The following is a 23,868-nucleotide window of genomic DNA, read 5'->3' as shown; positions in this document are numbered from 1 at the left end:
GTTGTGCGCAGAAGTATGACAAGGAAATATTGGTTGCAAGATGCTGTATGGAGGGTGGGGTGGAGGAATGAAGGACAGCTCAAGCCCAATAGGCTACTGCATGCTAATCAGAAGGAAAATGTACTCTAACCTCCTGTTGCGATAAGGGCTCATCTCCATTCTTGATTAGAGCACACTTGATTGGAGGACCTTGATAGACCACAGTTGACACCAGCCACTAGGAAGCCTGGCCTCTTTTTTCCCCAGTGAGAAGATCATGCCGTCGTTATTTGTTTTTCGGCGCCAGGCGAAGACCTTTTTATTTAAGCAGTATTTTAAATGTTAATATTATTGAATTTTATCTGGCCAGGGCGGCTTGTTTTATATTGTATGTTTTACATCATATATTTGTATTTTAATGTATATATTTTAAAATGTTATTTTAATTTATTGTTGTAAGCCGCCCTGAGGCTTCGGCGAATGGGGCGGCATAGCAATGTTTTAATAAATAAATAAATAAATAAATAAATAAATAAATAAATAAATAAATAAAGTAAGTTACATCTGGGCTGTACCATTTTGGGCTCATATTGAAGACTCCTCCATGCGGCAGGATCTTCCATACAGACAAGGGTTCCTCATTCCCTGCTGTAGGTGCAAGGGAATTTTGTATGGTTTATCAAAAAAAATTACCATTTTTATATGGTCTATCAAGTATTAAATAACATGGTATTAGTTCTCGGGCCCACAGTCTAAATCTGCCCCCCTAGCGGTGCCTGGGCTCAGTCCCTTTTGCCAACCTGGAGCTTTTCCCGGATTGCACATTCTTCTCCAATTCTAAAAAATGGAAATGCCTCTTTCAAGTCTTCGTTACTGGCCAATAAAGGCTAAAATATGCTGGTATCTGAGGATCTGGGGGAATAGTTTGGCTTTTATCTTTGGCCCCTAGCGGCACTGAATGCACCCACCTCTCCACCCAAGCTTTTGTGAAGTAGAATTCAGCCCTCAGGCTAAAATTGCTTCCCCACCACTGTTCTAGAGCCCAGAAGCCCTTTTTCTGTAAGAATGGAAAGCAAATTGCCAAGTAATCATACGTATGATAGCACAACACGGGCTTCACAATTACAGGCAGAACGGCTGTGACCCATAAACTGTCTACCCCAATCTAATTACATGAACTTGCAATTACATCCTTTTTCATACTAATTTACAGCAGCAAGTTACACTCAAGTTTCATTAACTGACCAATTTACAGGTTTGCAAGTCAAAAGACATTTGAATTTGTTGTCCCCCCCACACAAAACTCATGTCCACCTTTCAGTTTGATGAATCATTCTTCATCATAATCAAGTCAGGCAGCAGCAGCGGTAGCTGCATTAATGAGGCAATAAACCAAGACACAGACCGCCAACTTGCCAATTAGTGGAATGCTTAAGCTGGCTAAGAGATACCACCAAAAGGCAATCATCTGTATTACGGTGGGTGCAAAGGCTGCAAAATCTTTTAAATGTGCAATGACTTCTGAGCATTTAGATGTCTGCTTTATTTACCCTCACAGAGGGTTGCATTATATTCCACAGCACAATAAGAACAGATATGAGAGCAAACTAAGCAGTCAAGTACCCAGCTCCCTGGAAGCTGTGCTATCCTATCCACTAGGACCGGATTTGCCTTAGCATCAGGAGAATGTTGGGGAGAGATCATGCAGGTGAGTGTGGGGTTCGATTACCTGGTAACAGTGGCAATGGTTGAAAAAGGTAAGACTGTTAAAGCAGAAATACTCTTTGCCATAGAGCACATAGGCCATTTGAGCACACACCAGACACTTCTGGTACTGAAGCAAAGCAGGTCTGGCCCTGTGGTTGGTTGGCTGAGGGAAGGGGCAGGAACCTGATGCTGAAGCACTTGCTTTCCATGCAGAATGACCCAAGTGAAGTCCTCAGCATCTCCAGGCAGGGGACTTTGCCTGAAACCCTGGAGAGCCACTGCCTGTCACTATCAGCTAATAGACCAATGGTCTGGCTTACTGTAAGCCAGCTCCCTGTCTTGATGATGCACAAATAAACCGCTCTGGCTTCTTAGAAGAAAAACGGGCCTTCAGCAACAGGGAGGATGCTTTCTCTCCCTTTTCCTTGCTTGACATAGTAACAGCATTCTGCCACCAGGCTTCCCAAACCCAATTTCCTTAGGCAATTGTGCATCCACAAATAAAGAGTGCCAGAGGCCAATCACAGGAGTGCATACAGACCCAGGTATATGCATGTTGCATTGCCAGACATCATTTGCTTCCCGCAGCAAGTGCAAAGTGCACTACAGAAGCATTTGCAGACTGCAACACAAGCAAATATATTCTACCAGGCCAGACAATTTGCCCTGTTATGCCTGCTCCCTGCTCTTTTTGCAGGTGGAGATACTAGGAAGTGAAACTGGAACCTTGCATACATCAAACATGCACTCCAAACCACATAACCAGTGACACATGCACTGGTGACTTCCCGTCTTGACTTTTGTAACGCGCTCTACGTGGGGCTACCCTTGAAGACGGTCCGGATACTTCAGTTGGTTCAAAACAGAGCTGCCAGGCTGCTGACGGGGACTGGGCGTTATGGTCACATGACTCCAGTTCTCCGTCAGCTTCACTGGCTTCCCATTGAAGTCCGGGCCCAATTCAAGATGTTGGTAATGACCTATAAAGCCCTAAACGGCTTGGGTCCTGGTTACCTGAAGGAGCGCTTACGTCCATATATGCCCAGCCGCCCCTTGAGATCAGCGGGAGAGGCCCTTCTCCGGGAACCCTCCGGGAAGGAAATTAGGAGGGTGGCTACTCGGAGGAGGGCTTTCTCTGCGGTGGCGCCCAACTTATGGAACACGCTCCCCAGAGAGGTCCGCCTGGCGCCGTCGTTATTTGCTTTTCGGCGCCAGGCGAAAACCTTTTTATTTAAGCGGTATTTTAACTGTTAGTATTAACTGATTTTATCTGGCCAGGGCGGCTTATTTTATATTGTATTTTTTGGATTTTTAATGTTTATATTAATTTATTGTTGTAAGCCGCCCTGAGGCTTCGGCGAATGGGGCGGCATAAAAATGTTTTAATAAAATAAATAAATAAATAAATAAAAATAAAAAGCAGGCTTTCCCAGTCTGGCACTCCCAGGATGCTTTGACCTTCACCTCCCAGTTAGCATGGTCAACGGTCAGGAATGCTGGAAGCCATAAACATCTGGAGGGTACTAGGATGGGGAAGGTTGAGCTAAAACAATAAAAAAGTAGAAAGTGTCACTTCATTAATGAACAATAAATCTAAACTACCTTTTCCGGTTCTGTCAGCCCAGAAAGCACTCATTTTGCGCACACACATGCAGAAGGCAAGAAACAACTATATGAGTGGGAAAGGAACTACTTGGAAAGTTGGTCTGACATATGTTAAACCACATGAATTTAAAACAGCAGTGCTCAAGACACACATGGAATACAGAGCCAGTATGCAGGCCCTTGTGGCTCTCTGACCTTGCAGACTCACCTCGCCTTTTAAAAACAGTACTATATTTTACAGTTCCAGAGAAGATGCTGCAAATGTGATTGCACAATGCAGCTTATGCAATCATTTCCAAATGCAGTCCTTTGTCTGCCAATGACTAGCCGAAGGCATACATCTAGCAACAACACAACGGCGTTCTGCAGCAAACCTCTCCCGCCCTCTCTCTCAGCCTGTCCTAAGAAGGCACAGAAGTACTTTGCATGCAGAAGAAAGAAAGAGGCACATGACCTGAGCTGCTAACCAGAAAGATTTGGAACTACCAGAATAGGAGATGTATTGGAGTAACCTACAGAGCTCCCCTGAGAAACCTGGCCTTTGAAGTTTGCTTGTTTTCTCAGGAAGGCTTTTGCACCTACATTGTTCAGCAGCAAGTCATCCAGGGTGCAGAAAGGAAAAATGGTTTTAGAATAGTTTACAAAGTCCTTTCCGGCCATATTAAACAACTAGATTATTAAACAACTAGAGGATCCCAGAAATCAAGCATGTGTAGAAGATAAATTCAGACAAACATGTTTTTCCAAAACATATGATCTGGCCAGGGCAACTTCTTCTTCCTTCTCTTTCTCCTCCTATATTTTTATTTTATACTGATAATTTTAATTTTATATCTGTAAAGCAATGTATTTTTTGTATTTTTGTATTTAATGGTAATTTATTATGTACTATTGTATTTCAATGTATTTTATCATGTTGTAAGCCGCCCCGAGGTTTCGGCAAGGGGCGGCATAGAAATGTTATAATAATAATAATAATAATAATAATAATAATAATAATAATAATAATAATAATAATAGTTACAAAAAGGTGGAGTGACAGGAGAAATAGCAGCATGCATCACGCTGTTGTAGACAATTAGGTCCACTTCATTCCTAATACTTGGCGACTGCAAATATATTTGAACATGGAAGTAGTTTCCTGAATCTACCTCCTAGAGATTCCCTTTGAGATCTCCAGAAGGGAATATAGAAGGATGGGGACCTGTAGCCCTCCAGACATTGTTAGATTCCAGTTCCTATCGGATTCAGCCAGCTTGACAGTCAGGTAGGATTGTGTTTGACCTCTACCTGGAGATGCTAGGGATCGGACCTGGGACCTTGTGCCTGCAAAAGGTGTGCTCTGTCATGGAGTCACAGTCCCCCAACATCAGCTATGCAGATGGAATTAATGGGCCAACATATCTGGAGGGCCATACACAGTTCACAAAAACCACAGTCCGATTATTCCTTGCAAAGGTTAGGGGGTCTGAATCAGTGGCAACATGTACCAGGATCCAGTGGAGAAGTATTAAGGTTCACAGAAGGAGCTTGTGTTAGCCTTGTTCATTACATTGAACTTAGTTCTCCATGAACAGCCAACTCCCACTCCATCTTCCAAGTGCTTTTGAACAAGAGCAGTCCAAAAGCACTTAGCCACAGGCAATGGACAGCTGCTACTGGAGAAAAGCAAGTCGAGTAGGCCCTGGAACACTATGGGTACCACTCTTTCGATTCTAGCCAGTGTCTATTAATGGTTTTCCTGGGCGTCATTGAATTTCTGCAGTTTAACAGAACAGTGCAAGAAAACAAACTAGATCAGAGCAGCAGAATCTGTGGCGTGTGTTGTTTTCTCCCTGCCATAGTAAAAGCTATTGCAGCTTTAGCTTGAAGTGTCTGATGTGCTTTTGGCTGCAAGTCAGTGTGGCTGCCTGCCTTCCCCATGGGAGTCCTCTGCAGACAGAGTCAAAGGGCACATTAGCCTGTCAACATAATTGCATAGCAGGCAAACTCAAGCCACTGAGTGGAGTGTTTCCCAAAGCAAAGTGGAAGTGACAGGCGGGAAAAAAAAGCCAGCGAGAGAAATCGAAGAAGAGCAAGATGGTGCAGGAGGCAACATTCCATTGTCCCACACGATTAGATTAATATCCTGAGAAATGGGTATTTAGTGGCATATTCCCTCTGAACAATGAGGCAGAACCTCAGGCTCATGGATCCAAATACAGTCAGCATGCAGGGAAAGGGAAACACAGCAGCACAGGCGCTTCCAGTGGCCACCCCCACTGTCCCCCGTCACCAGACGTTTGCTAGTTTCCGAGTCTCTGTGTTCGTCTCCATTTTAGCCTGAAGTGCCTCTCCTAAGCATTAATTGCTAATGGTAAAATCTGCAAATTTAAATATGCTGGTAATTTTGGGATTTTGATCTGATGAACAAAGTCCCTCAAAATCTTCTTTGGGCTGAATGAGGGTTGCTCCCCTAATTCTGAACCTGAAGATTCCACATAGACAAATCCTGCATTAATTTGCCTAATCCTCCTTAATACCATTTAAACTAGTGGCTACCATCATATTTTACAGCAATACATTCCCTTAATTAATTGCGCACTGTGTGAAAAATTGCTTCTTTTTGTTTTCCTGGATTTACTACTGGCCTATTTCATTTTGTGAGCTTGAGTTGTAACACAACAAAGAGAGAAAAATCTCTCTACCCAGCTTCTCTGCACCACATATCCTTTTATGTTGAGCTTCCCTGAAGTAATCTTTTAATTTAAAAAACTAAGAGCTGAAGATAGTCAATTAACAAATTTGTACATGTATATGCAAAGTGCAACATTTTTAAAGGTGTTTGCAATTTTTAAAAAATCTGGATTAATCAAAATCAATATAGCTGCTGCTGTAGTCTAATCACAATGTTAGAGTTGGCAGACCATCTGCTTAGCACAGCATTGTTAGTTACAGGGACCTATTGAAAAGCTTATAGAAAAACAGAACTCCAGAAAAGTGCCTGAACTAATTTAATGAGACACCAGAAATGGTTTCATTACCTGGATGCCAAACTCAGTTCATAATTACAAGTCAGAGATTTTCTTGCTCATGATGTGGTCAGTGCAGCAGTGAAATGCTCTGATTCAGAGCCTCCGCCAAGGAAGGAATACACAACATGGATGAAAATTGAACACTCAGTCCAAAGAGCACTGTATATATATGAATATCAGGGTTACAAACAGGACTTAGTCACTTCTAGAATATAGGCCTGCACTTGCCAAGAAAACTGTGTGTGAGTGCAGGGAATCAAGTGTAGTAGAAGTACCTTAAAACTCCCTAATATAAATTAACATGGCAAAAGAAGCAGAATTCACTTTAGGGTTTAAGGACTTCACTTTAAGGACTTCTTGAACTCTTCTCTAAAAATCATAAAATTCCTTATGATTTCTGTTGGGTAAATTAGCATCAATGTAATTTAATGAGTGCAAAATAGAAGATATGAGTGCAAACAAGGTATTTCAGATTATGATGCCCCATCCAGAGAAAGCTCATATGTTAATAGAACTTTAGCCATAACTTTAATAGGATTTAGGCATAACAAATTTGCCTGCATTTTTAACCTAAAAAATTTAAAGCCAAAGGGCTTTAAAAATTCTGCATGTTGCCTCCCTTCTGTCCAAATCAATATAGCCAATAGTTAGGGAAGACAGGAGTTGTAGTTAAACATCTAGCGGGGCTCACCGAAAATAATCCCCACATCCAAATTTAACCAAACACCTAAAACGGTGAAGCATGAATAGTTAATAAGGTTGGCTGTCCATTCACAAGCCACTGTGGTGTAGTTGTTAGTTGTGGGACTGGGACTCAGACCATCTAGATTCAAGTCCCTGCTCAGCGATGGAGCCAACTGGGTGACTTTGCGCCAGCCATACTCAGCTCAACCTACCTTATAGGGTTGTTGTAGGAATAAGATTGAGAAGAGGAAATTATGTAAGCCCCTTTGAGTTCTTCATTAGAAAGGCAGGATATAAATCTAAATAAGTAAATATTCTGTTTCTTATTCCATAAGCAGGGGTCGGCAACCTTAAACACTCAAAGAGCCATTTGGATCCGTTTCCCACAGAAAACACCAGGAGCCACAAAACCCTTTTGACATCTGAAATGAAGAAAACACTGCATATATCGTTTTTTACCTTTATGCTATGTATAAAAAAACTATAGTGTGTTGCATTTATGACATCAATGAACTGCTACAGAGAAAACAAATGTTTATTTCTGCATGGAACAAAAACATATAAAGCATACTGGTAAACCAGTCTCGTCAGTGGTGAAAGCAAATGAATCCGCCCACGTACCATTTAATGTTCTGTTTTCTTCTGAATCTTTTTTCTTGGATTTATCCATGGTTGGCCTACTGGGGGTCGAAAAGCTCAATAAATCGCGTGCCGGCGGGCGTCGCACATTGGCGGTTCTGACGCATATTTTGAGCAACAGGGAGCCGCAGCAGAGGGATGAAAGAGCCACGTGTGGCTCCGGAGCAGTGGGTTGCTGACCCCTGCCCATGAGCGTTACTGTGGACTCGCCTTGAGGCTGAGAGGTAGAAAAGAGATTAAAAGCCTGCACTGATAGCAATAAAAGCCTTTATTCAGACAACAGAACTCATAAAAGAGCATGATACAACTGAAATCTCATTCTGAAACAAACAGAAGTACAGTTCTTTCACCTCACACCTAAGAAGACTGCCTAGTGCATTGATGCCAGAAGCAAATGCCAGTTTTGTGAAATTTGCTCTGTGCACCTAGTGGAGCATGTAGCTATCTTTTCAGAGAAGGGGTGTGTGTGCATATGCGCTTGCATGCACACACACTTAAAATAAGAAATCCTTCATAAGCAGGAAGTTTGCAGGTGCTATGATGTGAAGATTCATAACCCACAACCTGTAACAAAGCAAAGCAGATCTTTCAGCACCAGAGACAAGATTTCAGCATCTATTCTCTTATCTTAACCCCTTCATATGCTTTAAGAGAAATTATTGCCTCTCCCCATTCCCTGCCTACTTCCACTTTAAACTATTCTCTATTTCTAGCTGCCACCTGAGTTTTTTACAAATAAGTTACATACACATAAACTTACTCTTCCCTCCACCTAAACCTTTGCAAAGAGACATGCAAATTATTTGAAAATCTGGATTGTGGTATTTGCAGTAAAAGAACTTTCACCACCATCTGTAACAGGGGATGCGTATGTTCACACGACAGCATTCAAGGCCATGAAAATTAAGCACGTGAAAATTGGCATGCAATCTAAAGGGACTCTAGGAGTGCATACCTCAGGGTTATTTTGTTATAACCCTCTTGCTTCCTGCTGCTGTAGGCCAGCCCCCACTCAGAATAGATTGGACAGTCTTCCCTGAGGGGACTATAGAAGTACACTGTTTGAAGCATCATGGCTAGGGATGTAAGCCGACATGTGGCTTCGCTCAGATGGGGCAAATAGAATCTGTCCAATAGGTGTTAAGTGTATGGTATGACACACAGAGTGCTTTGAAGCAGGACCATTTGCCAGTAAAAAAAATAAAGCAAATTACCCTGTTAATTCCAGACACAGACATTTTATGTTTGGTTCTGTGTACATGGTTTTGTGCAAATGTATGCAAAAACAGCTGAAAGGAAAAGAGGCCACTTTGGTGAGTGACTGCAGTCAAGCCCCAGGCATAAGAATGCATCCACTGATGCTCTGCAAGGTAATGTCACAGATTACTATCTGGTTAAACTTGTAAGCGTGAAGTCCTCTATTAAGAGAAAAAGTCCAAGAAAAGAAGTTTGGCAACAAAAATCCAGCTGGAGCATGCTGGGAGTGGAACTTTTTCTTCTGTTTCGACCTGCATATGACTGCATCCCAGGGGCTATGTCTGAGCTCTGCTGCCTCCATTTGTACAAGCATCTCTTGCACTCGGCTGAGAATGGCACTTCAACAATAGCTTTCAAGGACAAAGTCCCTTTGCACTACTAGTGCTGCACATGCACACAGGCTTAAAGCAGAAAACTACACCCAAATCACAGTATCATTTGTAGGGGGCTCAGAAAGGTAACAGGCATATTCCAAAACAGAACTTGATCAGGCATGTAAATTCCAAAGGCTTCATGTCGTTCTACGCAGTGCAAAAGTGTGTGAACAAGTCTGCCAACCCCTTGGCTTCTCTTTGGGCAGCCCCTGGGAGCCCTGCTCACTTTCCCCCACTCTTTCCTCTTGGAGAAACAAGTGTTCCAGCACTGCTATCAGCAGGAGCAGGGCAGCCATCATGATTGGGGTCAGTGGGCTTTAGCCTCTCAGTCAGCCGGAGTAGATGCTTCTGTGCCACTAAATGGTTGCACAGCGGCAGCGTAGGATAAAAAGCACTTCAAAGACTTTTTGTCCTATGCACTGAAAGCAGCTCCATCCATGCCATGAACTATCCCACCACCACAGAAGGCAAGAGGGAGCAGCTTTATAATTTTAGCATGGTCAGCTAACTGAAACTCTCCTTCCCTGCAGTGCTTTGCACACACCCTGCAATTTTCTGCAGGCAGGCATTTGCTATAATAAAAGGCAAAACTTATGCATGCTTAGACAGAAGTACTACAACTCCTTCAATGCTGAGTTGAAGTTTGTTTTCCTGTTTCAATATGCATAGGATTGCACTCTTAAACGCCTAAAAAATCCAAAAATTAATGCTTCAGAAGAAAGGTCTTTCGGGTAGGTTGTGCATTATTGCCCAGGAAACTATAGTGCTGTCTGAATTTAGGGAAATGATAATCAGGGCACTTTGTGATAATGGTCGGGAGGTCAGTGTCTGGACTGCCACATCCAAGTCCCTGTTTTATTCACGTTCAACTCAGTTCTTTGCAAATCATTCCAAAAGAGTAAGATGTGGGGGAGGGAAACAGTGAGATCTAATGCTGCAAATCCAAAGGCCTTATTAGTCTAGTTACAGAGACTGCATCATAAATGGCACATCAACAGACCAAAGTTTATAAAGCTTTATTAAACCTGTTCAACAGCTGTGCAATGAACAAACAAAAAATAAAAATTCTCTGTGGAGGTTTCTCATTTCCAATTCCCATGGGACTTTTCAGCAATGCTCCTCCATGGGCAGTCAAACACATGTTATGGAACCAAGCACATGGTGAACAAGAACATAATCTTGAAAAAAAATCAATAAAAAGTGTATGCCTGTTATCCCCAAAGCCTAGCTTGTGTTTCTTACAAGCTAACATTTCCTATGGAAGAAAGGATATTCTCTGGAAACTGATGTGCAAATGTAAAGTGTATGTTTGTCTGTGTTTTGGGGGGTGGGAAATAAAGGTATGGCCCTGATACTTTCAGAAAACAGCTTCCCAGTATCACAGGAGGAATTACAATTCAACCGTGTGTTTCTCCTTGCCTCCCATGCATGTGAATACTGGCTCATTTGCTTGAGAAGACAGAATAATACTCTTTGCATCAAAAAGAAAAAAAATAGCAACACATCACTCCAACCCAGTATTGAGAAGCAGCCCATCCTTTCCACATAAGCCTCAACTCCTTCAAGACCCTGTTCCTGTACTCTGCTGCCTTTTTCAAGCTAGAAACACTGAGAGTTTACATTCAAAAGCAAAGCCAATGAAAGGTATCCCCCAAACATTATAGCAGCCCATGCTTTCTTCCCAAGGACCTTGGAAATCATGGATATTTGGCATGGTAGGGTAGAGAATGAAATAAGCTCAGCCCCTGTGCTGCAAAAGTGATGTCAAAGCTCTGGGATCTCTGGATGATGATCTAGGCAGATAAAAATTTTGGAAAGCACTTGGACAGCATACACATTCCAGTTTGGCTTGCTGAGATGAATCAGCAGCCTCTGGCTCCTTCAGCTTTCAAACTTTAATAGTAAAGTTCCCCTTCAGATATTCAGAGTAATAAAGTTTAGGAAGATGGAGAGACTTTTCAACCTCTCAGCAATGTAAGAGGATGCAAGTTCTGGAAGGATGAAAGAGGATGGAGGGCTGCATTTTGATCTGTGCAAGGGATCAGACAAATGCAACTCCAGCACCAGGCAATTCGCAACAGGTTCCTTCACCACTAAGTCAGAAATGGAAGGACCAATCTCAAATAAAGAAGGCAGCGGCGGGGAGACCACCCACAAACAGCTCTGCTTCAAACCCCATAACAAATAGCAATGCCAGTTATCACTATAAACAGGTTTTGTCAAATTTTACAAGCAGATTTGGAAGTGCCAGTGATCATGAGTGAAACACTTTAATCCAGACATACAAACAGGTTGCTTGTACTCCAATCACATGCCTTATAATCCCTCCTTCCCATAAAACTGTCCCTTTAAAAGAAAGAGAGCTTGCAACGAAGTGGAAAATCTTAGGTGCCAACTATGTTGGGATCATGAGCAGAGTCAGGCAGTTGGGAGCCAGAGCAGTGATACAAGAAACAATTCCCCCAGCAGCTGTAGCAGATGAGAAACAGAGCCGCCAAGAAGACCAAGGCACATATTGTGCAAGGTTTCCGCTCCAACAGAAAACTCAGAAGGTAGAAGCCCATGAACATTGAGTGACTGAACCACAAAGCTGGGTTGAGGGGTTTTGGGATGAGGAGAACAGGCAGTAACCACTGGAGGCAGTACATGATGTCAAGTGATCAAGGAGGCACAGTGATGGCAGCAATCCAAAGTGGCAGTGTGAAGCTTCTCCTCTGCACACTCAACTCTTCAGAAATCAGATCAGCCGCTTCATAAAACCGTGTAGAAATATATCAGCAGATCTTGACATAAAGGGCAGAGGGGGAAAAATGACAGGTCAGCAACTGGATTCTCAAGAATTTCACATCTGTACTCCCTACATAAATACATTTGCACAATCCCCAGCCCCATATGCATTGCATATATTTTAATTTTGAGGAAGTAAAAATCCTAATTTTCTCAGCTGTCATTTAAATAGCTTCAGTGTCTAGGTTATTGCCATAGATTATTCTCCCTGTGTACTTACTGTTCTGTTGCTTGAGAACTGTTAGTTTAGTATAAACATTAAAAAGGTCAAGACAGTTCTATATTGTGCCCATACTCTAGACAGCTTGTCTATGCAGTAGAAATGAGAGCTGCATTCTCTCATACACATGCTTCAATTCTTCAATAAAGTTATGGAAACTGAAAATAACAGCAAAATTTACAGTGCATTCGTCCTTTTCTTCAAATGTGGAGGCATGCTGTAGAACGCTAGCCAAGTGTGAGAATCAGAAATCACTGGTTTCAAATTTTACCTCAGCAATGAACTAACTGGGTGGGTTGCTGAAAGTAATTACTTTGCAGATCCCTCTCTGCAATTTGGAAAAGATGTGGGTTTACCATACAATATTGAGGAGAGACTGCTAAGAATGTATATATGAACCACATTAAGCATTTCAAATGCACTATACAAATTATGATTCTTCAACTGAGATTGTAAAGGAAACATAGCAATGTCATGCATGAGAAAGGAGGAAGCTATAAAATAAAGACTGGGGGCCAGTTGGGATGGAAAGAAGTTGCCACCACAAACAGAGCTGTGTCTTTAGCTTCTGAGCTTCTCATAAAATTGCCCAAAGATACAGGACTGCTACCCCTTCCACAACAATTTCTAATGTGAAATACTAGGAAAGGAATGGCCTAAAATATGAGCTCAGTATTTAGGGAATAATCCTGCTTCAGCAGAGAAAAAGGATGAAACAATTACATTTTCAAATTCTTTCCCATTGGAAATACGGGGCTTTATTTAAAGTAAAATGTGTGCAAATACACTGAACCTAAAAAACAGACATACAAGTTTATAGTCTTGACTAAGTGAAACAATCCTGGAGAAAAAGACTTCCATTAAATCTGGACAGCACAACTTGTGACTCACCAAGCTCAACAAGGCCCACCAGACAAATATTGTAGCCTGCCATTGTTGTTATTTATTTCTTTTCTTTACCACCCCATTGCAGAAACTCTCTGGGGGTTTATACAATATATAAAAACAAAACAATAAAATACAATATAAATATCATAGAATAAAAACAACGTAAAATAAATTTAAAATAGCTAAAACACAGTAAAAATCACCATGTATAAGGGCAGTGAAACTAGAAGGTGTATTGAGCCATATGGTGCCAGTGGGCTGTGCTTGGCTTGGTAGGTAGGTCACAAGCTGTACAGTATCTTTATGATGTTAGAAAGTGGCACATCAAACATGAATTCACAGCTATACTAAGCAAGTCCAAAGAAAGAAACAGGAGATGCAAGGGCATTCTACTTCCAAAAGGGGTTCTACCTGCTTTGTAGACACACTGGGAATACTATACAAAGGCCAGCTGCATGTGTGCCATGCAAATGTATTGACTGATAAATATAAACTTACATTTAAAGTAAAGAGGGATTGGGGAAAAGCTCTTTTTTACCCCAGGTTGTTAAGCAGAAGTGGGAGAATCCTGCAGAGATCACTCCGTTGAAATTCTATGTACTACTCTGTTGAGGATTTAAGCAAAGTCAATAATTTAAACAATGATTCACAACAAAAGTATCCATTTCCGTACATATACTAATAGTATCCAGGACTGAGGCAGATGGGTGCCCAAAGGAACAAAAGTCCTGCTCAGCCAGTTTTCTGCCTTCTGGGATAGCTAAAAACTAGATACACATGTAACCTTTTAATAAAGGTACCAGATAAAAAATACTGAAAACAGAAACAAGAATTCTTCTGCAAATAGTACAATTCAAATGTTTATCTTGGGTCCTTTTTGCCATCTGGAAACCCCAGTCGAATCACATTCTTGTATCCCAGTGCCATTTTAATGACAAAGCCTCTACAAGTCCACCCTGAAGAATTTACAGTCTGCTTCACACAGGCACAAGACACAATCAAACAGTGCTGGAGAAACACCCATTCACCCAGGCACCTAGAGATTAAAGGAACCAGTTACACACAGCACCAGCACCTAAATATTTGATACTGTCACCTAAGCGATTGAAACATGTTTGCATCTGGGCTGTTAAATCAAGCAAGACTATTTAAAAATAGACATAACCCAGAAGCCTCATAAATGACAGAAACGCTGACATTCTGTTAGCTTGCTAAAAACATGTCAGAAGATGGAGAACACTTCTATCACCCTTTAAGGGGGCTTCTCTTAATATACACTTCTCTTCAAACAATGACGACAGTAAGCAGCATGGCATCCAGTAAGCCAATCATTTTAAGAGTCAAATCCAAGCCAGCAGACAAAAGCAGCAGTGATTATATCTAACAGAACATCATTCAGACTCTTTTTCCAGACAGATGATCTTCCTGATTTCACATTTCATGCCACTATTAATTCCCTCTCGAAGACTCCCCTGCTTATGCTTCCTCAGATTTTGGGGCTCATGTTGGTGAAGAGACAATTTTGCCTCTTCAGGTAAAAAAATTCAGTTAGCAGAATGGAAGACAAATCTGAAACAGAAGTTTAATCTCATCAACTTTATTCTTCTGATATATCAACCATTCATTTTTGTTGAGTCACCAACAGAGGAAATATTTTAATAGCCCAGAAGACAAGTCCAGGATGTCTGCCAAGACAGGGCAAAGTATCTTTACCTTGCACTATTCATAGAAGCATAGAAGAAAAGCGTAGAAGAAAATTCCTTTCATGGTGATTATTTAGAAACCAGCCAATATTTCCCAGTCACACTTCAGTACGTCCCACTGGTAAGGTACAGAGGGGTAATATTATTATTACAGGCTCTATAAATACTCAAAGAAATATTCTACTCCTATCAGAGAGTGGCACCACCCTTCACACTCTGGCCTTCCAGAAATGCTTCAGCTTCCCATTCTCATTGCTCAACCCACTACAGAGACAAATACATTAAGAAAGACTAGAATTTCAAGCTTCAGTCACCTGAGAGGAAGTGGCAAGACAAAACAACCACTTCCCTGCACTATGAATCGGAATGACTGAGAACAGTTGCTGTGGTCCACCTTCCAGCAAACATAAGAATGGTAAAGGCTGGCATTCAGCTGGAAAGCATTTCTTTCCTAGAGGTCGGACCTAAGAAAGTGGCGATCTGGACATACCAGGTTCAGACAAGGTAGTTTGTACCAAAGCTCCACTGAAAAAATGATCAGCTCCCATTTGTTTTGCCACGACTTGCACAGCAGAGGATAATGAGGAACTGAGTCCACAATAACTCACTCTGAAGAAAGAGGGTATACAACTTAAATGGTGATTAATTATGCCTTTTAATGGTACACAAAGAACACTGCGAAGCATGCTTTTGGTGGGTCATTTCACACTATGATGCATCCGCTGCTGCACCTATACTAGTGTTAGTCTATCTAAAGATTCCTGCACCAAAACTGTAAGGTGTGTGAAAGGCAAACATTTAACCCTAAAAAAGATGTGTCTTTGGTAATACAAAGTAGTAAGCAAGGTGCATCAGTGAATGTGTAGGACCAAAGCACTTCAGAGTAGCAGAGAATGAGGTAGAAAGAAAATTAGCAAGTGTAGGCATAAAGTGAAAGAATAAAGCATGTGAGAGTGCGACTGAAGAACATAAGTAAGCACAACTGACAGCTAGACAGCAGTTTGTTCACTGTGAATAGGTAAAAATAATTACAAAGCAAAATAAGCGTATTTTGCTGGAGCAGCTAAGGAAAATGTAAATTTAATCAGCCAGTCTCAATTTGACAGAAATGTTAAATGTGAAAGAAAATTTCACTATTGTGACCTAACCTGAATCATTAGTACCTGCCACAGGTATCAAAACTACAGTCTTATGACAGATGATTGGCCACCTCTTGGTTACATGTATTCTTGCTTTGTAGCTGAAGAAGCCATCTTGCCATGTGCGTGAGCTCAAAGTGTTAAGTGAGATGGCCCCAATAATTTCCCATTTGATGTCAATATCAAGTCACAACTCTTTATAAGAGAGCTTTGGACAACATCTGGATCACCAGAAAGACTCTCCTTTGGTGTATGTCCATGCTCAATGCTGTAGTTCCCCTCCCATAAACGTATTCATGGTATCTTCCGGGTTTGCCACTATGAATGCAAGGGTGCAAAATGACAAAATATTGTAGTGCCCCTTGATTATGCTTTCTTAATGGTAATAATAGAGCATAAGGAGCTATGTAAGGTTTTGCAGCTGCCTTCAAAGTGTTATCTGTGAACAGAAATTTCTCCTCTGTGGCAGCAAAGCAAGCATCTCAGGAGCAGAGAAAGAAATAACAAAGAACTAGGCAAGGACATGTACTGTTTTACACCACTCTCCAGCAAAAAGCTATCAGACATGGCTCCCTTGAGCTGTGCAGTACTATGCATATTGCCATGGAAACATCAAATAAGGGATCATCCAAGGATCTTGTAGAATCCTGCTCTGTTGATTATATCAAATGCCTCTCTGAGATCAAAAGAAGTGAGGTAGATTGGTTTATATTGTTCTCTGTACTTCTCTTGTAGCTGAAGCTAGAAGACAAAGAAAATTGTATCTGCTATTGTTCTACTTGCGCTGAAGCTGCACTGTGCTGGAGAGGACACGCAATCAAAACATTACTGAGCACCTCCTAACAAATACTTTCCCCAGGAAGCTGATGAGAAAGATTCCAAGATGTTTGCAGTTGCCTTTGCACTTAATAGAGCTTTCTAATGGCTTGGATTCTGACTAGAGTTCTGCCAACAGGAGGGCTCCTTCCATTCATGGGCAGTACCAAGATCCAGCAGGCAATTCCACAGGGGAGGGGGAATAGTAACGAATTTCCTCTCTTCCTGCAGCCCACCCACTAACAGTGTTTTAAAATTCCTCAGAGCAGATTTTCAGTCGGGCACAAGGGGCTGCAGAAAGAAAGCAGAAATTCATCTCCCTTGCTTCTGCTGACAGGAGCATCACATCCCCGCAAGATACCAGCCAATGTTAGCACACATTTCTGTAGAATGTCAAGAGTGCTGTTGGAAGAGTAGGGATTGAAATACACAGAAAGCTCACATCTCCTGGTAATTATAACAATTTGACATTAGAGCCCAGATTTTTAAAGGCCTTTAAAGACTTGCTTGAACACTCAGGAACCTAATTACTCATCTCAGGTGTTTTATAGAGTAATTTTTTTGCTATTGCTTGTTTTAAACAGTTTAATGCCTTTTCTGATTTTACTATATTTTACTGCATTTTATTGCCTGTTTTGTGGATTGTTGTAAACAACCCAGTGACCTCTGGCTATGGAGCAGTAAAGAAAGAAATAAATTTAGATGAAACCTAGATCTTAGGTTAAATCTAGATCCCATGAAATCTTCTAGTCATCCTATGTTGCCAGTGCCATCACAGCCAATGCATATTGGCCATAACTTTACTCTGGATAGATGTTCGTGTTCTGAGAAGCATTTTAATTTCAAGATATAAGAAACTATGAAGGTTAACTTCAAGTTTTGCCTTATAACTTCCTTTCTTACAGGCTTAATCCCCATTTCCTTTACTATTTAGAAGCACCTACAGGTCAGTAGTTATGAGATCAGCATATGGGAGTGGCATGAAATAGGCCTTAGTCACTTCTCTTTTTGACACATACACTGGTGAAATCTTACTCACTAACCATGAACAGGCAGGGAGGATTGGAAAACTGCTTTCATACAACTGTACAACAAACCGATCTGAAGAATCCAGTGTTTGTTTGATTACGTTTTTTCTGGTCTAGTGACAGAAATTAGCATTTTCACACATAACACTCCACAGTACTAATACTATATTATTGACAGGAAACAGTTTTGGCCCATCCATCCATCCATCCATCCATCCATCGGGTTGTGGCCATAGAATACAAGGCAGACCTCCACAGTGGGAAAGTCACTCTTTTACACGAAAAATCGTCATCTGTACAAATATGGGTTTCACTTCAGGAACTGTAGAGAGAGGCTGTGTCAGGAAACATCTTTTAACCATCTTTCTAAAAGTAGGATTACTTCAGTAAAGTTCCTCCCTAGGACCAATTTCTGAGACGAAGGTGAAGAAAAATCTAAATCCTACAAGCTCTGTTCTAAGATTGACACCCATATTTTACAGAAACAATTTGATTTTTTATTTTATTTTCTTTCTCTTTTTGATACCTTATTATACCCATTTATATGACAGCAAATTAATGCAGTATAATGCATGAGTGCTTTACCTTTGCCAAGGACAAATGAAGCCAAGATAAATATCTCACTATAGAGCATATCGTTCCACCAAGATAATTCTTTTATTCTTATTGCAACTTTGGTGTCCTGGGAAACTGAAGAGATTCTCTTCCTTCAAGAATACTAGCCAGACAACTTTCTACTTGAAATCATCAAGAACAGTTTTGCATTGCCTACGTGCATAAGAATCAAAGTTATGTATGAAATAAGAATTTCAAAAAGTGGGGGAAGAGAATGCAATACAAACTATCCTGCTCATTAGTCTGCTGTAATTAAAACACACCCATTTCTATAGCCAAATTCACAGGGTGAGAAGAAACAAGCCCAACAAGCTTTCTATAGTAAGCTGTCAGTAAAATTACTATGCTGTCAAGATATCGGAGAACTCTTTGGATTTGTCAAGTCCATTCATAGTTCAGTGGAAGGATCAATAAATGATACTCCAGCAAGACAGTCTTGCAGTGGTTCAGTTCAGATTAGTGCCCAAGAAAGAGATACATGCATGCAAATAAACTTCTATGTCACAGGGGTTAATCAAGAGATAACAAAGGAATCAAGGGAAGTTGAAAAAGAGAATATATGGAGATTAAGTAAATAAGTAATCAAAATGGACTAGGAATTAAACAATGAGAAATTCCAGATTAAGTAATATAATGTCTTTTTAGCAGTCATGTAGTCATACAGCCTTTTTATTTAGTGCATGGCAATCTTTGCTTTATTCATTCTTTACAAGTGAAGGGATGAGCACTTTTTTATTTAACAAAAGCAAGTTTAAAAGGCCATCAAGTGAGTCAACTTGTGTCCAGCTCTTTAAGGTTCAAGTCCAGTGTCACCTTTAATCCAAGGTACCAAATTTCTACAAGGTCTTAGCATTTGCCTCTAATGTGAAGAGTAAACTGTATATATGCACTTTCTATCAATTGGCCAGCTTCCAATCCTCTCTGTGCATGTAAAAGGAGCAAACTCAAAACACAGATATTACAAAACTAGGCAACATGGAGCAAGAAATGAGACAATAGAGGTAATTCCACCTCTCCTTTGCTTCCAAAAAAGATACATCACCTGAGTTGCAGGAAGCTGTGCTCTTTTCTATTATTTTGCTGCTAACACCCTCTTTTTCTAGATCTGCAGAATTTTGTTTTAACTAGGGATAGATTCAGGCAGTAAAATCTATCTCCATTCTGAACCTGCTATACACTAACTTAACTGCATCCACATCCTGTTATACACTAGTCAGGGACAGCAGTAATGTGCCAGAAAGGAGGAGATAAAGTACCACTGAGTGGGGTTGTTACATATCTACTACAGCAAAGACCATTAAAGTCCTGACTACAGGCAAGCTAGGAAGATTTTACCAAATGGATCCTGCCACTTCTACATTTAGATTTTAAGTATTGGCACTCATATTGTTTAATATTAGGTGCCAACAGGGGTATTGTACAAAAAGGCAGCCAGTGGCCAGAAAGGGGCTTACTCTGATACCAATTATCATATAAGAAGGTAATAAGATTGAAAGTGAAGAGTTGGGAGTCAAAGTTTCAGCTGAAAATAGAGATGAATACAAGAGCTAAATTTCAGAATCAGAGCATGGTGCATTTAGTCCATTATTCTATTTCCAACAATAGCCAACCTTGGGGAAGCTCCCAAGCAGGCCAATGTAAGAGTTCTCCTATACTGTCATTCTCCAGCAACAGGTACATCACTGTCAATAGCTGCTGATAATCTATTCCTTTTAAAAAGTCATCTACACAAGTGCCCCCTCATGCTTCGTCAAATGTCACGACTTATATTTTTAATCAGCTTGGTGTATTTCTGAAGCTAGTATCTGTCTGCCATATTGTTATGCTGTTTTGTCAATCGCTCTAAGCGGCTTTAGGCATTATTTTAAATGGAAAAGCAACCCGCATCGTCATCATACAAAACCTCGTAGCACAGGATCTCACAAGCTAATCATAATTTGCAGCCTGGGCCTACACAAATCAACCAGGCGACCTTAAGCTTTGCCATTACATAAAGGCAACTCGGGTGGGGAGCGGGGGGAGGTGGAGGTGGCGAGTGGGAGCTCTGCCCAGCTGGGAGGGAGGCCCAGACTTAAGGGCGCTTCGCTCTCCAGCAGGCCCAGGGGCGACCAGCGTCCCTCACCCTGCCCAAGGCGAGGCCCCCTCCCTGCTCGTTGCCCTGCCCTGCCCTACCCACAGCGCCAGAGAAGCGGGCGGTGCCTCCCTCGCAGCTGCCGAGGGGCAGGGGCACGAGATCCTGAACATCGGCCCAGGGGGAGCCGCTGCCTCGGCCTGCAGACACGCCCCCGCTTCCCCCCAACTCCCCATTACCTGCGCTCCTCGCCATCGCGCAGTCTCGCCTCCCAGCCGTGCTCGCCCGCCCGCTGCGTCTTTCGCTCTCCGTAGGACCCTTCAACTGCGCACTCAGGATGCAAGGCGGGCTGTCCACGGTGTTGCCTGCTTTTTCAGGCTCTGCCGGCGCTACCTTGCCCAACACGGTAGGCAAACCCTCGCCATCCACACTCACTTCATCCCTTTCCCTCCTCGTCCCCTTCAAAAATGCTAGGCCGGCTTTCAACGGCCGGATTGTGTTTTGATCAGGCACTACCAAACGCTGCCGGTGGGAAGGGCCTACCTGCTAGCTGCGAACGGTTCAGGATTCCAGACTTATGAATATGCAACAGATGGGAAAGAGAGGGCGGCATTCTGGGGCTGGCAGCCTGCGTTTGCAGAGAGAGGGAATGGGTTTATAGTGAACCGGCTTTTCGCCACGCCACGTGCTCTAGGCGGTGCCCGGTGCTGACGCAACCTGAATAAAAAAGAATTTTTGCAACCATCTGCTTCTCCAAAATGAATTTGGCACCACCCTGAGCGCGGATGGCTCTACACCTGCAGAAGCACGAAGCAGGAATACAGTAGTCCAAAAGACCGTGACACTTCAGAGTACAGGGTTGAATATAGCACTCCTGAATGCTCCCCATGTCCAAAAAAATAATTTAAAAATGCCTGCAACTAGAAAGCTAGCAAATCAGTGCGAAAGATGTCACGTCAGGCCTTTGCCTCGAACGTCTATTTTCTTTTTGCCAATGAGTTTTTGTGTAACTTTGTAAGTAGTCTATTGTGAAGTATGATCCATGCAGGCAAGTCCAGTGACAGCACATATGCCAAGGCCCTGACAGCCCATCAGAACCTGCCATTGCATTTCTCCTTATAATGTAGCTGATGTAACTTAGCTGAGTCACAGACAGCATGGAGGGATGGCCTTGGGGTCCACTGTAATTTACTGCAGCTATCATCTGAATGATACGTCCATAAAGGTAGGCATTATTATGCTCATATCTTGGGAGGAAGAAAACTGGGGTGCAAAGATTATAGTTTCTCTCAGGAGACTTAGTGCAGGGATGAGCAGAAGAAAAATTTGGATCTGTTGGTAGCTATTTGGGTGAATTTCAATAGATTAAGGATATTTATTTCTCAGTCATTTAATGACAACAAAGTAGTTCCCCAGTTTGTTCTCTTCTGTCTCACTAGCTTGAACCCCACCCTTCATTCAAAGATTGTATTACCAGGATTAAACATTATCCTGTAGGCATGATAAAGCATTAATATTGCCAAAGTAGAGCATCTTATTTTGTCAGAGCAAATGCTTTCCCACATGTTCTGTGCAAACTTGATATACACATAGAGTACTACAAAGGATGCTCCCATTTGATCAAAGTATTGGCTAGGAAAGCAAGCTTTGTGATTAAAAGTTGTATGGCTTGTCCATTATTTAAACTTTTCCTCCTACCCCAGAAAGATTTAGAGCAAAATATATTGTCCTTCCTAATGACTTTGAATATTCATTCAAAGTGACCTTCTTCAGTACATTCTTCCTAACTGGCTAAGTAGACATACCAAAGTCACATGTGCTTGGACAACAGGGAATAAAAAAACCAGATTCCTTTCTGATGGTGATGACAACCCTTCTTTGAGGCCTGTTAAGGTCAGGCAGTTGGTTAAAGTTTGCCTTCTTGCTCCTAATTGAGCAGTTTGGAAATTAATGGTAGCATGGTTAACATGAAATCAGATAGAATATATAGGCAAAATAAACATTTGCAAGCCTTAATAGATTTTATGGTTTAAATGAGAAAAGGGGATTTTGGAATTTGCACATCTGATCACACTGTGCCTTGCTGGACTTGTGTATATATTGCTGTCTCTGCTAAAAGAGAAAGCTAAAGCCAGAAACTTTTAGATAACCCACATCAACTTGGGAAATGAGGCCATGTTGACATAACTCAACAAATCTTCAAACAAAAATTTAGAGAAATCTCAAACATCCCAGTTCACCATATCAGAAATTCTGTCAGGTGGCATCTGCTGAATTTCCCAAACATCAGCAAATGGTCCATCTTTGGAGGTGGTACAATAACCTCCCTTCTGAAATACATAACAACACACCTTTCTTTCAGTGCTGGTGCAAGACAAGGAGCATACATGCATACTTGTTTCCTTATCTGAAAGGCTGCTGGATCTTCATTTTGGCAGACACAGAATCTTACAACATTTTAACACACATTCTAAACTGTAAGCACACACTTTCCAAGAACCGGTTCCAGTAAATTCAGTGGTATACACATATCTGATTGGCTTGTACAATCTGGATCTTAAAATACATGTTACATACCACTTAAAACATAATGCCTTTATTGTGGGAACAGTGGGGAAGCTTTCTGGTAGGAATCCCAATACTCCAGGTATTTCTAGGAAAGCCGCTTGTCTGAAATTCTGGAGAACTACAGTAGTTCAGTGTAGACAATACTGAGAAAGATGGACCAATGCTCTCACTGAGAGTAAGGCAGCTTCCCAAGTTCCCTAAATGCCACTACTTATGATTGCATTTGAGGAACACCTGGTGATTGGAAGAAGACACAGCACAGAACTAGAATGGGAATCAGATAATTCTAGCACCATTTCTGAAAAGCAACAATGAGAAATTACTAAACATTACAGGGTGGGATAATTTCTTGATACTCAGGCATGATACAATTAGCTCCTGCCCTTCTTCGTAAGTGTGGTAAGTTCTGCCCAACTAAACAGATCATAGCCCTTCCACCTCATTTTTTTATTGTGACATGTGAGAGCTGGGAACTCTGGCTGACTCCTTCCCAGACAAGTTGGAGCCATAACTTAAGAACAAATCATGGCTTATATGTCTGTCTGGTGAAACACACGTTAAAAGACCCAATTTGCACATGGCAGGAAACAAACCATGTATAGAACACGGGAGTGAGCTGCTCCCTGCAGGAGCCATGAATGAGTGATCAAGCAGTGTGTACCAATGGATGCATTGAAGAGTGCTGTGTCCGAGAGGTCATGGGTGGATTCAGTCACAGTAAGTCAGAAGTCACGAGCAGAGGAAAATGGAAACAGGCTGGGCAATGAGTTAGAA

At 41.7% G+C, this 23,868-nt stretch overlaps 1 protein-coding gene across 3 annotated transcripts; it reads right to left on the bottom strand.

Annotated features, from left to right (window-relative positions):
- Positions 1-10,259: 10,259 nt before the first annotated feature.
- On the bottom strand, positions 10,260-21,152 carry LOC123028468 (BLCAP apoptosis inducing factor). 3 transcript variants are annotated; one of them, XM_044440280.1, is made up of 3 exons: positions 20,766-20,921; positions 13,653-13,759; positions 10,260-12,042 (listed from the first exon to the last, which is right to left on the bottom strand). In XM_044440280.1, the coding sequence occupies exon 3, from the start codon at positions 11,905-11,907 to the stop codon at positions 11,644-11,646; it is 264 nt and encodes an 87-aa protein (XP_044296215.1). In that variant the 5' UTR covers positions 11,908-12,042; positions 13,653-13,759; positions 20,766-20,921; the 3' UTR covers positions 10,260-11,643. The 3 variants fall into 3 exon arrangements, with proteins under 3 accessions (XP_044296215.1, XP_044296217.1, XP_044296216.1); XM_044440282.1 differs by lacking the exons at positions 13,653-13,759; positions 20,766-20,921 and adding an exon at positions 21,070-21,152; XM_044440281.1 differs by lacking the exon at positions 13,653-13,759.
- Positions 21,153-23,868: the final 2,716 nt, after the last annotated feature.

The sequence above is a fragment of the Varanus komodoensis genome, unplaced genomic scaffold (genome assembly GCF_004798865.1).
Source record: "Varanus komodoensis strain SLA01 unplaced genomic scaffold, ASM479886v1 scaffold37, whole genome shotgun sequence".
Lineage (NCBI taxonomy): Eukaryota > Metazoa > Chordata > Lepidosauria > Squamata > Varanidae > Varanus > Varanus komodoensis.
The sequence above is the reverse complement of the archived record's forward strand: the minus strand, read 5'-3'. Positions and strand labels throughout refer to the sequence as shown.